The 15,510-nt window shown below is 25.3% G+C and overlaps 1 protein-coding gene across 1 annotated transcript in view; it reads left to right on the forward strand.

Moving 5' to 3' along the window:
* The first annotated feature begins 449 nt into the window (after positions 1-449).
* LOC135928221 (ribosomal oxygenase 1-like) overlaps positions 450-15,510 on the forward strand; it is a 29,634-nt gene continuing 14,573 nt past the window's right edge. Inside the window, exons 1-10 of the mRNA XM_065464615.1 lie at positions 450-535; positions 580-658; positions 710-792; positions 835-941; positions 985-1,084; positions 1,133-1,246; positions 10,550-10,784; positions 10,919-11,155; positions 13,373-13,639; positions 14,013-14,237. Coding sequence (XP_065320687.1) covers positions 479-535; positions 580-658; positions 710-792; positions 835-941; positions 985-1,084; positions 1,133-1,246; positions 10,550-10,784; positions 10,919-11,155; positions 13,373-13,639; positions 14,013-14,237 — 1,504 coding nt within the window. The 5' untranslated portion in view covers positions 450-478. The remainder of the gene's footprint in view (positions 536-579; positions 659-709; positions 793-834; positions 942-984; positions 1,085-1,132; positions 1,247-10,549; positions 10,785-10,918; positions 11,156-13,372; positions 13,640-14,012; positions 14,238-15,510) is intronic.

The raw sequence follows: 15,510 nt of genomic DNA on the forward strand, positions 1-15,510 counted from the left end.
AATTGATATCATAACTCCAAAAATAATGAGGAAACTTAAAATTTTTTTCATTTTATGATTATATAGCTTGTACCAAATAAATCAATCCTAGGTAAAGAATTATGCTCATATAATTCATATTTTTTATTAATTAAAAACTTAAGTTTTAATATATTACGCAATCTAACGGAAAAATATTTATGATTTTTAAAATATATTATTGATGTTATAATTTCTATGTAACATATTTGTTCTATACATATTTTAAATTTATGGACTACAATTTCTTCTATATTCTATTTTATTTATTTAGAAAAAAATAATTATATATAAATTTGATTTACATAATAAAAACATTTTATTTATAATTTTTTGATAGGATATAAAATAAAAATAAATTTTACCCGTCAATTCTCAGTTTACCTGTCCATTTTCAGTTTACCTGTCAATTCTCAGTTTAGTTACACAGTATTTTTTTGTTGAATTTCAAAAAATTGTAATGGAAAGTGATACAAACTATTGTTCAGCACGCAGCATATATAAACGTATATCAAAAGTAATTATTAGTTATGTTCGTAATCTATGTTATGAATAAAATAGCAGGCTAAATTAAACAAGAAAACTAAAAAATATAATTTAATAGAAAAATTTAACACTGATAAGCAAATTGTTGACACAGGTTTATATATGTATAATATTATAATATAATTATCTGATATAAATTTTAAAGTATTTGAAGATTTTAACTATGAAAATGATAATATTAAATCTAAAGCATTAAATTTGAATTACACTTTAGATGAAGAATATAAAGTATTATATTCTAAGCTATCATACTTATTTTATTTTTAACAGCCATACCTATCATACAAATCCCTTCTCCTATATAAAGATAGTAGAAATTTAGCTTTAAAGGCTTTTGAATGGTTAATTTTTCCCATTAAATTTGATGTATTTATTAAGTAAACATTATTTTCATTTGATATTCATATAAATAATTTATAGTGAGTTTTGGGAGAAGAAACCTCTTTTAGTAAAAAGAAACAAATTTGATTATTATAATGAACTTTTTTCATTGTGTGAATTTGATATAATTCTAAGAAAGGTTACCTTATAATATATTATCATCAAATATAAATGTTTTGCTTATTAGGAGTTTCTATCTTTTACAGAAAATATTGACTTAACTACTTATAATGATGGGATTAAGGAAATACATAATCCAATTGGTAGAGCCTATTCTCCAATAGTCTGGGATTATTATAATGTAAGAAATCACTAATTAATAAATTATGTGAACATTCAATAATTTTTAACAATATTAAAACCTATAAAATTAATGGTTGTTATTGAGAGTTGCTAGATAAATATAAATTTAAAATTAAGATATTTGATGTTTATATTTGCATTGCTCATTATTTTTTCACCATAATCAAATATTTGCCAAAAAAAAATTGATTTGATACTTACACTGATTTATAACTTTTTATCTTACTTATTTTATGAATATGGTTACTTATCTATTACTTAACTTTAGGCATTAGCATAAAATTTTTAAAAATTTTGTACTTAATTCTTTGCTTGGCCTGAATAATATAATTTTTACAAGTTGTCTAGCCTGGCCAACAGTGTTTATATAGACAGGAATTATCCAAGGAAGGGGGGGGTTACAAAAATTTTCTGGGAACTTTGCCTCAAACTGCTATGTTCCAGCCTTCAACTGGCTCATATCTCTTAAAAAGTCCAATTGAATATTTTTGATTTTTCTGTGATTATTATGCCATTTAATATGTAAATTATTCTATAATCTCTATTATTCAAATATTTATCACTTCTGCTAAGTTATACTAATAATTGGAGGCATTCATTTTAAAATCTATACCAATGTTTTACACTTTATTTGGAAAGCCTATGAGGTTAATTAGTATAATGGGAGGAAAAATAGTCACAAAATTTTTTCTAAACTTAAGATTAAAAATAGTATCTGAGGTATTTATTCTGAAAATTTTTTCAATATTGCTAATTGAATATTATTTAATCCATTTGGTGGAAGTATAAAAAGAAAAGTTATTGACGAAATGAGAAAATAATTGGAATTAGATTTTTCCTTATCTGATGATGGATAAATTAAAAATTAAACCTATCTTATGAGGTGTGAATTAGAAATTTATATTTATTTTGATGAGTCTTTATTCTAAAATTATTATCATTTTTATAAAATATTTAAATGAAGTTATAAGTGTCTTCAATATAAATAAATAATTGGAACATGTGAATATACTTTCTTCATTATATCTGTTTTTTAATATATGTGAATAAATTGTATTTATGTACATAATAAAAATATTTTTAACTACATTTTTATTCATTTGTATTTGTGATTTAAGACCTAAAATATTTAATATAGATGAGTTTTGCATAACTTTTATATGATTTAATACTTCCTCATAAAACCCTTATCTGGAAAAATAATATTTTTATAAATTACAAATAAAAATGTATAAAAACTTAGTTAAATTTTTTTTTTATTGTGCACATAAATTAAATGTACAAAAACACTCATTAATAAAAATAAATTCAGAATAACTTCAGGAAAATAAGGGCAAATTTCTGATTCAGGCCTCATAAAATAGAAAAATTTCTGATTCATCCATTATCAATTAAAGAAATTCTGATTCACTAGTCATTAATGTTGTTAATAATTCCTATTTGCATCCATTTAAAAAAACAGACCGATTAGGATTTTATCCAAGATGATATCATGTAAGATGGAAATTTTACTCATAGTATGCAAGAACCTATATTTGTCAAATCTTGAGGTTTTAATATTATTCTGGCTAAAATTTTAATCCGGTCGTTTTCTTTTTAACAACACTACCAATCTATTTTGATGAGCCTTATGAATAAAGGTAAATATCTGATTAACACCTTGTAAGATAGGCTCATTTTCGGTTTATCCATTATCAAATAAATGAAAAATTTATGACTTCCTGTCATTTTTGATGGGTTTGTCAGTTCCTTTTCCTAAATTATGATTTTTCTTTTCCTAAATTATGATTTTTCTTTTCCTAAATTATGATTTTTCTTTTCCTAAATTATGATTTACCTTAAAAAAATTAAAATATTTTTGCGTTCATTAAGAATTTTAAGGCCAAAAATAACTTATATATAATCCATTTTTTAATTTATATTTTTCCTGAGACACCAAATAATGAAGTTGGAAAAAATGATTGTTAATAACGTTTATAATTTAGTTTTCATAATAAATTTTTTTGGGAAATTTGTTTATAATAAATTATAACGCAATTTATAAATAACTTGTATCTTTGATAACAGGTTCTTAAAAGATTACTAAAATATACGTAAATTTAAGGTATGTCACATTAGGTGTAAATTTTTTTATTTATGCTAAAATAATATGGATTAATAGTTTCTCCATATATTTCATATTATATAAGATATGTTTTTCTAATTTGATAGAACAAAATATCTTACTATAATCATTATAGCTATACTTAACACACGTCCTCCTTTAAGATGACATGACCTCTTTTGAGATGCCTAAAAATATGTCCAGTATCTATTTTGATTTTATTTTAATTTATCCTCTTTTTTAAAATAAATTATTTTTTATATATTTTTATTTGAAAACTATTTTTACAATTACATCATAATAAGTTTTGATTGTCTATGTTTTTTTTATGTATCTCATCCAAGCTTGTTGATCGAATCACGATCTTTTGAAAAAAAGAGGATCGAAATCCAGGATCGACCTTTTTTTTAAAAAAGGATCGCGATCACGATCCTTTCTTATTTAAATTTCTCACCGATGCAATTAACTAATATAAAAAATAAATAAATATGGTATAAATTTATTATAATTGAATAATATAATATAAGTATAACAATCTAATATATATAATCTCCATAAACATAAGACGATCGTTTTCGTATCTCCCTAATGTATTTTAAATTTAAGGAGACTATATAGTGTAATGTTAATTTTTTGCTCTCTACGAGAATCGAACTAGAGCCTCCCGTTTCAAAGGCATATGCTTTACCGCATGCACCAACTTGAATTTGAATAAATTTAAAATATTAATTATATATATATTAAAGTTTCACGCAGGCACCAATTTGAAGATATTTAAAATATTAATTATATAGATGTCGAAGGGTAATTATTTAGTTTGTGTATATGGTATTAAATATACTTTATTAATAAATTTTATATAAATATTATAATTTAAGTGTAAAAGAGCTAAAATTGTTATGTATACTGTGAGCATGTATTAGAAATATCAAAATTTAAAAATGTGATTTAAATTATATTGAATAAAATTTAAAATAGAGGTGCTTTAAGATTTTTGAATTTTATATGGGTTACAGATTGGTCTGAATTTTTTTTTGCAGACATAACCAGGCCTGATTAAAAAACCATGGGTTGAAGGGTAATTATTTAGTTTGTGTGTATGGTATTAAATATACTTTATTAATAAATTTTATATAAATATTAAAATATAAGAGTAAAAAAGGTAAAATTGTTGCAATGTATACTGTGAGCATATATTAGAAATATCAAAATTTAAAAATCTGATGGAAATCATATTGGATAAAATTTAAAATAGAGGTGCTCTAAGATTTTTGAATTTTAAATATGGGTTATAGATTGGTCTGAAATTTTTTTTGCAGACATGGCAAGGCCTGATCAACCAAGGCCCATGCAACTTTCATATTCTGATTGTATTTTTAAATGCATTGTGACTTTTTATATATTATGTAAGTCCTCAACTATCAAAATTATTATGGTCTTTTGCGGGTTTGAGAAAACGAAGTGCGAGGACCTGGCTTGGGAATTTTTAATATTAGGCATAGGTGTAATATTTAACACCGAATATTTAAATGGCCCTCAGGTAAAATCTAATTTAAATATATTTTTATTCAAAAAAATAGTATTCACTCTTAGTCTTAATGGCTTGACCTTGGTTGGGGTGAGCTGGGTTAAAATAGACTGAAATATCTCCAGGCTTGGAAAAAAATTTAAATTACTCTCAGTGGCCAGGTTTGAGAAATTTTTTTATAAAATTATTATGGGTTGGGCTGGGCTTGGGAAATATTTTTATAAATTATATTGGGATGGGCTTGGGGATAATTTTTCAAAATTATTATGAGCTTGGACGCTTGAGAATTTATTTATTATTAATTATAGGTCAGACATTGGCCCAAAACAAATTTTTTTGCAGGCCTGGGCTTTGACCTGATCAAAAAACCAAGGCCCATGAAAATCTGAATTTGATTTTTTAAAAATTCTTTATGATTATTAAAATATTTTATTTCAGTTCTTAACTACCAAAATTATTATGATCTTTCATTGGGCTTGGAAGAATTTTTCATAATTAATATGGCTTTGGACTTTGCCTGGGAATTTTTTTGAATATTAAATATTAGGTATAAGTAATCAGTAATATTTAACAAATAATATTGGTATTATCAAGTAAATGCTTTAAATTTATTTTTACTCAAACCCATAGCACTTAGTTTTAATGGATTAAACCTGGCCTGAAGGGATGAGGGGGTAAGAAGAATAAAAATTGGATATTATTTTCAAATAACAGGTAACATGCATAAAAGTAAGAAGAAAATTCATTACCCGTCATTTTTGACGGGCTATCTACTAGTTAGGATATATTTATTTATAATTAAATTAGCCTTTAATAATAAAAATTTTTCTAAATTTTAATCATTTAAACAACCACGTTTTTCATTAAGTACATGTTTAGCTTTACTAAACAACCATAGGAGCGCTTGATGGTAAAGGTGTGTTATATTCAATAAATGTTTTTTTTTTAATTAACATAATTATTAAAAATATTTATGAATCATCATTAGAATAAAAAGAGTTATTAATTGAAAGAGCATTTTGTGACGAGTTTTTCCCAAAAAAGGTATCGATCCATGCATTCATTTGAAGGATCTGCATATAGTCGACCCTGTATATTATAATGGGCAATTCACCTTTCTTTTAGCAAAAAATTTTGTGGCAGATTAATAAAATACCAATTGAGATTAAATTTTGGGTATTATTGATGTCAATATATTACTGTCATCATATGGTGAAGAAAATCTATAATTTTTATTATATGCATGTTGTTATGATCTTCACAAATAATAAAAATTGTATTTTTAAAAGAATTAATTACTTCTAAATGCCTCTTTAGGTTTGAACTGCTAATCTTTGAAGAAGATATTTTGTTTTTGCATAAAGAGCATTTTGCATAGATCAAGTAATAGTTACTTCCATGCATTTCACATAAAGTAAAATACTTACGTAAATTAGGAATTGGTAAAAGATTCTCATTCTCACTTATATCTGCTGTCCCATCAATAGAAGTAGATGTATCATCTTCTAAATCTATATGGAGGACATTATAAAACCAGAATTTATATTATAACTAGTTGATAACCCGTCAAGAATGACGGGAATAATAAAATCTTGAACTATATATGAATTTTTTTTAAATACATTTTTTAGTATAAAATAAATGACAAATTTTAGTGATTATTTATTCATTTTATTAAATTTAGCGTAAAATATATGAAATTGTAAATGTAGTGTAGATATTGATAAATTGGTATTGTATGTCATTTCCAAAGTTCAAATATTGTTGTTGAGATAAAATTTTTATACTGGCATAGGGGTGGTAATATGATATAATTGTATTGGTTAAATATAATTTAAATTTATTTGTTAAATCTAAATTATAATAAATATTTCAGATTAGTGAGGGAGGTTAATTTTCTGGCATGGGAAGATATTGATAAATAGGTATTTTATACTATTTGCAGAGCTCCCATATTGTGGTTGAGATAAAAAAAAATTTTCTGCCATATTTTGGGGTGGTAAATAATTTAAATTTGTTTGTTAAATCTAAATTGTAATATAAAAATAATTTATAAAAATTAATAAATTTTACTTTGATTGAAAATAAATACTTACGCTAAAATTAATATGAGATCAATGTTTATTTTTCAATGGCTAAATATAATTTAATTTACTATTTTAAATTTAATAATATTCATTCTTATAATATGAGGTGAGGATAGTATTCTTTTTAATATAACACAATAAGATCTAAATTATATAAATTAATCGAAAAATATGTTAATAGCAAATTAATAACATATATAAGAAAGATTATATTACAAAATTTAATATAGAAGGTGGTTGAGTGGGAAGAACGTTTGTCTTTAAAACGTTAAGTCATAGGTTCGAATCCCGTGATGAAATTTTCTTAAAATTTAACATTAGAGATATATAGTCTCCATCGATTTATTTAGCATTAAGAAGATAGGAAAGTTGATAGAAATTATACGAAAACGTTCATTTCTTGATTACGGTGATAGATATAATTAATAAATAAATATAATATGTTCTTACAAAAAATTTGGGAAATTGTTGAAATATAATATCTGGTGGAATGGTGGTAGATAAAATATGATGTAGATAGATATTTTTTATTAAATATTTAAATTTAATTTTCAAAATTTTTATTTTATTTATTGCTTTTAAGTAAAAAAAAATAATTTTTAAAAGGATCGGGATCAAATATTTAAAAAAATGATCTTGATCACGATCCACAATTTAAGGTCAGGATCTTAAATCCGAGAAAATTGATAAATTTAGGATCGAATCCAGGATCGGCGATCTTTTGATTCGATCCTTTAACAACTCTGATCTCATCATATACTTTAGTGAATTCGTTGAGATTTTAAATAACTTTCTTTAGATGATTTTCTTTTTCCTTGTGCCCAACAATTTCCTGGAACGTTTGAAGCATTAAAATCGTTCTTTCTTTCAATTATAATCCAACAAATATCATAATTTTTTTTAAAAATGATTTAAAATATCTGTGGTTTACCTATTCCTTTAGGTATGAGTTTGAGGAAGAATTATTAGCTGAAAAAGAAAATAATCCAATTATTGAAATCATAGACCTTCATGAACTTTGATTTATTCATCAGGCGCAGAGGTCATAAGTGAGAGAAAAATTTATAAGCCCAGCCCACATTTAATAAAAAAAACACATCCATCATAAGTTTCATAAATTTTTCCCAATCCCATATCCAAAAATTTAATCTATTGTTTTTAATGAAAATAACAATATTTCAATGTAGTTAGGTAATCATTTGTTATTAAATGCAATATTTTTTTATAGCTAATGTTTTAAGCTAAATTTAAATAAATTTTTTTTAGGCCTAAGCCCATTAAAAAGATTCTTCAAAGACAAAGTTAAAGCTTGATAGGAATATTTTACTAAGCACTCTATGGACCGCAGGCCAGCTCATGAAGGTCTCTGATTAAAATGTTAAACCATTTTAAATCACTAAAATATTTGAAACAAACATTAAAATAGACAAAAAATTTAAACAGATGCGATAAAAGATAATTTATTAAATGTATATAAACATAGCATTTTATATTTTGCTTATTGGTCTGAACCTTTAGAAGAATTGGAATGTCTCCAATGGACGAAAATTAAAAATGGCTCCTATTTAATCGCACAGTTAAAACTGAAACGCTCAGATTAAAAAATGAATCGCTCAGAAATATATATGAAACGCTCAAAACTAGTTACTTAATAGCTCAGAAATATTTTTTCTTATTCTATATTATTATAAACTTTTATTGGCCTCTTCTGGCTCCCATGGACTTCTGCACTCTCTAATTTCAATGACGATATTCATTCCCTGCCCCCCCCCCCCCCCCATTGTCGTAGTCCTTGTCGGTTCCTCAAATAAAAATTACTGATTATGAGGGCTTGTCTTAAAATGCATAGTAATTATTAATATAAAGTTATCATTAGATCTTTATATTAGCTTTTGTAAATTAACAATATTAAAATATTATGTTACAATTTTTTGGCTTCTCCATTGCACCCTGAATAATAGTTATATTTATCCATATACTCCTTTTCGAAATATTATGTTAAAAATTTTTTAATCTCAACGCACTCACCCTAAAGATGTGAAGTAATTAGCATCAATGTAATCAATCGATCTCCTTGTGTCGATATATTATGCTAGGATATTTTCAACCCATTAATGCTACAATATCCACTTTGACCAAGTGATGAGATAATGAATTATTTTTATTAACTTTTATTTGATACCCATGTTGAGATATTATATTATAAAATTTTTACCCCCACCCCCTTTACTACTTTGAAGACATAAAGAGATGAAAATCAGTTTTCACATTTACAATTTCATATGGATTAAATATTTTGTATAATTCCTGACACTTTTGCGTATTTGTTATTTTGCTTTATGGAAATAGCCTCATTTTGGGTAGATTAGTAATTTGGAGGCTCCAATGTTTTAATAATATGATTGTGTAAATAATATGCATTTTAAACTTTATTTTATATGTCTTATGCATTTGTTCAATTTTTTATTGAAATAAAGTTATTTAAAAAAAAATCAGGCGTATTTGCTAGACTCGGATTTGGGGAAAATCTAACCTGACCAACCTATGATAATAAATCCTATGCAGGCCTCTAGCTTCTAGCATATTCTTATCTTCCTTTATTACATTCTTTAATGTGATAGGGCTATGGCAATTTTGTTGTAATATTTGAAAATTCCTTTTACCCCTTCCTCTATTTTTAGAAAATTTTTCACCATGATTATAAACGTTTGTAATAAATAAAATTTGGATTCTTTATAGTTATTTTATTTGTTATATTTTAGTTTGGGTAAAGAAAATTTTCAGTTTTATGGCCATTTTTAAAGTTTGCTCTTTCCCCATTGATTTTAGTAAATTACTTGATCTTGTTTATGATTTCTCAATTAACTGTATTTAAAAGCTACGTAAGTAGAAGCACTAAAACAAAATAAATTTTCACGTTTTATATTAAAATCTCAACTCAAACAATTTATACATTTCTCTTACTAACCCCCACCATTTGACTTAGAGTTGCAACTTATTTCAATTCTCGCCATCTTGAATTTCATTTAAACATTAGAATTGCATAATGTCATATTTCTAATTTGTTTAATTTCGTATTGAGAATTGGGAATTATTATGACTAACCTATAGGTATGCCTTATTAAGATTATCTTTATGTAATTTTATAAAAGATTTCACGATATGAAAATAATAGGTTATGAGCTTTACAATTGGATTTTTTGGTGTGAGATAATTCAATATGAATGACTTTTACATATTCCTTTTCATTCTAACCTTTTCATCAAAAAATTTTATTTTTCGAGTCCTTTTCTTTAAGAATATACTCCTAATACTTTTATCAGATATTAGATGATTAGTTAGATAATATCGCTGTTTTCCAATATCTCACTGAAAAATTTATATTTACTAACTATTATTTTTTTCGATGAAATGATTATTGATGATAAATCTATATTCAATATTATGTTTTCTTAGTTGTTGTGACAATCACACATCTTCAAAATGTTAGGTGCTAATTTTTGAAACTACTTTATTTACCAATATCCTTAATAAATTATTTATCTTTATTAACATAATTTTTTGCCATTAATAAATATGTAGGAAGGATGTTCTGTACGACTCCTAAATCCTCAAAAGTTTAGCGATAATATTTGGAGACTCAACAGTGTTCTCCAAGAATTCTTTTCTTCCATGGTAGGCTGCAATGTGTATTTAACTCCACCTAATAGCCAAGGATTTGCACCTCATTATGACGATATAGATGCATTTGTTATGCAGATTGAAGGCAAAAAGCTATGGAAAGTTTATCATCCATACCCTCACCACAAACCGCAAGGTAAAGAAATTAATAATTCTATGGGTGACATTTGCATCAGTTAAATTATTATCTTTAATTTATTTTATAGATAATTACTTTTTTTATCAGATATTAAATATTATTTTCATTTTTTAAACTCATTTAAATTTAAGACAAGATTGAAAGAGTAAAACATTTGCTGCCTTTATATCCAAGCAATAATTTTTCTGAAAAATCTGATTTTGATGTCCATTTTTGGGCTAATCCTTTAATAAAAACGGTCTTGGAACCTGGGGATTTACTGTACATGCCCAGGGGATTTATTCATCAAGCCTCAACTTTAATAGAACAAGATATTGGCCACATAAACGATATAGAAAGTCGCGAAATATTTTCTTGTGGAAAATCAAGTCAATTTAAATTTCAAGAAATTGATTAATAAATATATAGACGATTAAAACGAGATTTTCGGACTACCGTCTTTAAAATGAACGAAACTTGGCATGATAGTTTTCTATTTTGTATATTTTAGTAAATTCAAAATTTTAGAGTGCTAGTTCAACCAGATCTAAAAATATATGACTTCAAAGTAGAAAATCGCGCAATGCGTGATTTCATTAAATCTTGTTATTTTAAAAAATAATTAAGATAGAGTTTCAAATTATATATCATTTTATAGCCCTTAAAATTTTACGTTGGAAAATATTTTAAAAAATTAAAAAATACAAGTGTTTTCTTATTTCCGGTTAAAATAAAAAATTAACATTGCTAGGATGGGATTTTTTTTGAATGTTGATATTCTCTAAAAATGTTTATTACATTTATATTAAACTATTTAGAAAATTTCTATAGCTATTTTGGTTTTTTTAATTTTATTTGAATTTTTATTATTTATATAAATAAAATAAGATAATATAGATGGCGTTATATACGAAAATTATTATAATATAATATTTTTAATAAAAATATGAATTCTATTGGAATTAAAATTAAAAAATAAATTGAGTACAACTAATATGATGTCCTAGGGCAATGTAAGCAGGCATCCCATACAGATATGATTATAATAAGGACACGATAGTGTAAAATAAACAAATTTTAAAATTTTATATTCAAACTATCATAAAAACACCTCTTATTATTCCATTTTGCGCTTTAATAGAAATTAATGAGTCCATAATTTGTAAATATATCCTTTCACTGTTGTGGATATACTATCATTATTTTTTGACCAATCAATTCAGCAAAAAGCCAAGTAAAATATATTACTGCTCTGATGGATCAGCTGCGAAATATAAAAATTTTTTTTTATAAATCTATGTTATCATCAATCAGATTTTGGTGTAGCAACTGAATTGCATTTTTCAGCTACATCCCATGGATAAGGTCCATGTGACGGCCTTGGCGGAACATTAAAAAGATTAGCAGTAAGTTTAATTCAGCGCAGCAGTTTTGGACACATTTTAACACCATTTGATTTATATTAGTTTGCAAAACAAAACATGTTATCAATAAATTTTACAATATAACCAACGAATAATACACTTTAGAAGAGATTAAACTACGAGAAAGATTCAATTTAGCCCGCTCTATTCCAGGAACATCGGGAAATACATGCTGTATTTCCTTTGAGTTTAAGTAAATTTAAAACAAAAATATATTCATATGCAGAAGACTTTCAAATTAACAATATCTCAAATGCTGATAATTTCTCTTTCCTGTTATTAAAGGATTCGTATCATGTGTTTATGACGATTTTTGGTGGTTAGCCACAGTACTAAAAAAGAATAAAATTACTGAGGAGATATATATTTTCTTTTTACATCCCCATAGACCATCACCATTCTTCTTTTACCCCACAATTGAGGAAAAGATATGGTGCCCATTAATCCAATAATAACATTAGTAGATCGACGTACCTACAAATTATCGCCTCCGGAAATTCTATTAATAAGCTCAAAATGGGATAAGATTAAAACAAGAGGTATCTTTTTTATAATGTTTGTATATATAATTTTAAAATATAGCGTCCTACTTATTACCCCAGGACATCATATTGGAAATTTTAATACCAATATAATACATATTTTTAATAAATATATTATATTATAGCAAATATTTAATATAACGCCATCTATATTTTCTTTTTTATTTATATAAATAATAATTCAAATAAAATTAAAAAAACAAAAATGGGTATCGAGTTTTTTTATTAAATAGTTTAATATAAAGGTAATAAACATTTTTAGAGAATATCAACACCCAAAAAAATCCTCTTAATGTTTATTTTTTATTTTTACCGGAAAAACGTTGGAATTTTTTTTCGATATCGTAAAAATTTAAGGGCTATAAAATGATATATTATTTATAAGTCTATCTTTATATTTTAAAAAAAAACAAGATTTAATGAAATCACGCATTACGCATTTTCGACTTTGAAGGCTTATATCTTTGGATCTGGTTGAGCTAGCGCTCTAAAATTTGACTTTTATTAACTTTTACAACATAAATAATTAAAACATTCCAAGTTTCATTCATTTTTGAGATGATTGTCCGAATCTGGTTGATTTGTCATGGAATAAAACAAATTCAAGTTTTTAAAATTTATACCTTTTATGTTCATCAAGAGAAATCACGGGAAATAAATGGTAACCCCAATAAAAAATTCAAAAAAGAAGCTAAAAATGATTCACAACATTCCTTACATTTAACCTTATCCACTTGTCAAAACAATACATGGGGTCAATTAATCAAAAATGCGTTTGACCTCTCCCTGAAAAGTCTAATGCAAAATAACGTAAAATTCAGGAGATCTTTGCCTCCCAGATACTTACAGTACACGGGATTGCCCTATCGCAATGTTGATTTAAATTTTGATTCCAATAAGTCAAATGGTATAATAAATTTTCTTTCATTTCGTTTAATATTTTTTTCCAATGACTTGATCAATTTATCTGTCACTCACTGTCACCTCTTTGCATTGTATATTTTCCTTTATACTTAATCTTTATGCAATAATAATATTAAATGTATTTGCAAGTTTCATGTGCCTTTTTTATAGGGGGCTCATTTATTAAATATATAAATCAAATTGATTTTTAGAATTAAATTTATTTTATTAAAATAAATAATTAAACACTCATTTAAATTCCTATCTTCAACCAAATAAGTTTTATTTGATTGATGGTTGATCTTTCGAAATAAAATAAATTATTTTGTTTATTTTATATCATCATTTTTAAATTTTTATTTAAAACACTTTTTAAGATCCAAAATGTAACGTTGGCCTCCGAACCAAATTTGTATCCAATTTTCACTCTCTTTGTCAGGATGTTTTGCAAAATATATCACCTGACTTAGCCGTAGATATATTCTCTATTTCCAGTAACGCTGGTTGTTATCTGAGGGATTCATTGCCACCATGTTTAAATATTTATGAAAAAATGGGCTCTATTTTTGACGATTTGGATAACAGCGAGAGTTGCGAAAGAAGTAATTTAAAATTATTTTGATGTGGATAATTTTTCTGGAGATTTCTTAATATTACAATTAAGTGTTAACATTTTTAAATCACCAAATATCACAATCCTAATAGTTATATTATAAAACAATTTATACAGTAATAATTAATTGAAGAATGAGATTTTTTAGAAATGAACAATTGGTATAGCAGAATGGACGATGTTATTCAGTATCTACGATGTATTTCTAGTGGAATTAAGCCTATTTTTTTTAAAATTAATTAGCCCCCTTTTCAAATTTTTTTTTACTATTTTTTTCAAAAGTGTTAAATTTGAACCCCCTTTCCCTTTATTATTGTTATAATAATTAATATTTTTACACACTCAAAAATCTTTTTCATATTTTTTTTATAGCCTAAAGGAGCAAAAGTATTATTAATATTTTTGAATTTGCTTTATTTAAAGTTTAGAGTGAAGTTAACTATCATCAAGTACTGGTGATAAATAGCTCTATTTTTATCAGATTTTGAGCCAACTCTAATAAGGCATAACCCATTTTTTAAACGAAAACTATTATCTTAGCCTCAATCGAGGTTTAAACTTAAACGATAGCTCAACTTAAAAATAGCAATTTTTTACGACTGCTCTAGCCTATTTAGTAAAAAGGGCAAGAAATAGTCCAAATTTAAATTCTTTTAAATGTTTAAATGGAAATTTGCAAATGTATAGGTTGTTAGGATTAATCAATATACTTTGAAAGATATAATAAATTGGGATATTTTTTGTCAGGCTCTTCGGTTTACTTTTGCCAATGAACCATTTTTTTTATTGATTGATAAAAAATAAATTACTAGGAACATGTTGACAATGTTAATGTATACAGCATCTACATGCCCGGAAATATGTTCAAAGCAAGCTCCTTTCAAAATCTACCTCTAACCCATTAATTTTTTTTTACTCATTATGTTATAACAACCTCATGATATTAATTTATTCCTGAACCCTGTGGATACTTTATCCTGCAATACTGTGGTGTTTAAAAGGGATTTTTATCTTATGATTTTGATCAAGGTATATCATCGAGTGTTAAGAAAAAATATTTTGTCAAATTTAATGTTAATAAATATTATTGAACCTTCGACATTGGAATGGATTTCGATCCCCCTTAAAAAAAATCCCCTCAAAAACTAACTCTTAAATTAAAATCCCCTCAAAAACTAAAGCTTAAAATAAAATCCCCTCAAAAACTAACCCTTAAAATAAAATCTTCTCAAATATAAAATCTTAAACTGAAATCCCCTCAA

This window comes from Gordionus sp. m RMFG-2023, chromosome 4 (genome assembly GCF_954871325.1).
Source record: "Gordionus sp. m RMFG-2023 chromosome 4, tfGorSpeb1-WG-v2, whole genome shotgun sequence".
NCBI classification, from domain to species: domain Eukaryota; kingdom Metazoa; phylum Nematomorpha; class Gordioida; order Chordodea; family Parachordodidae; genus Gordionus; species Gordionus sp. m RMFG-2023.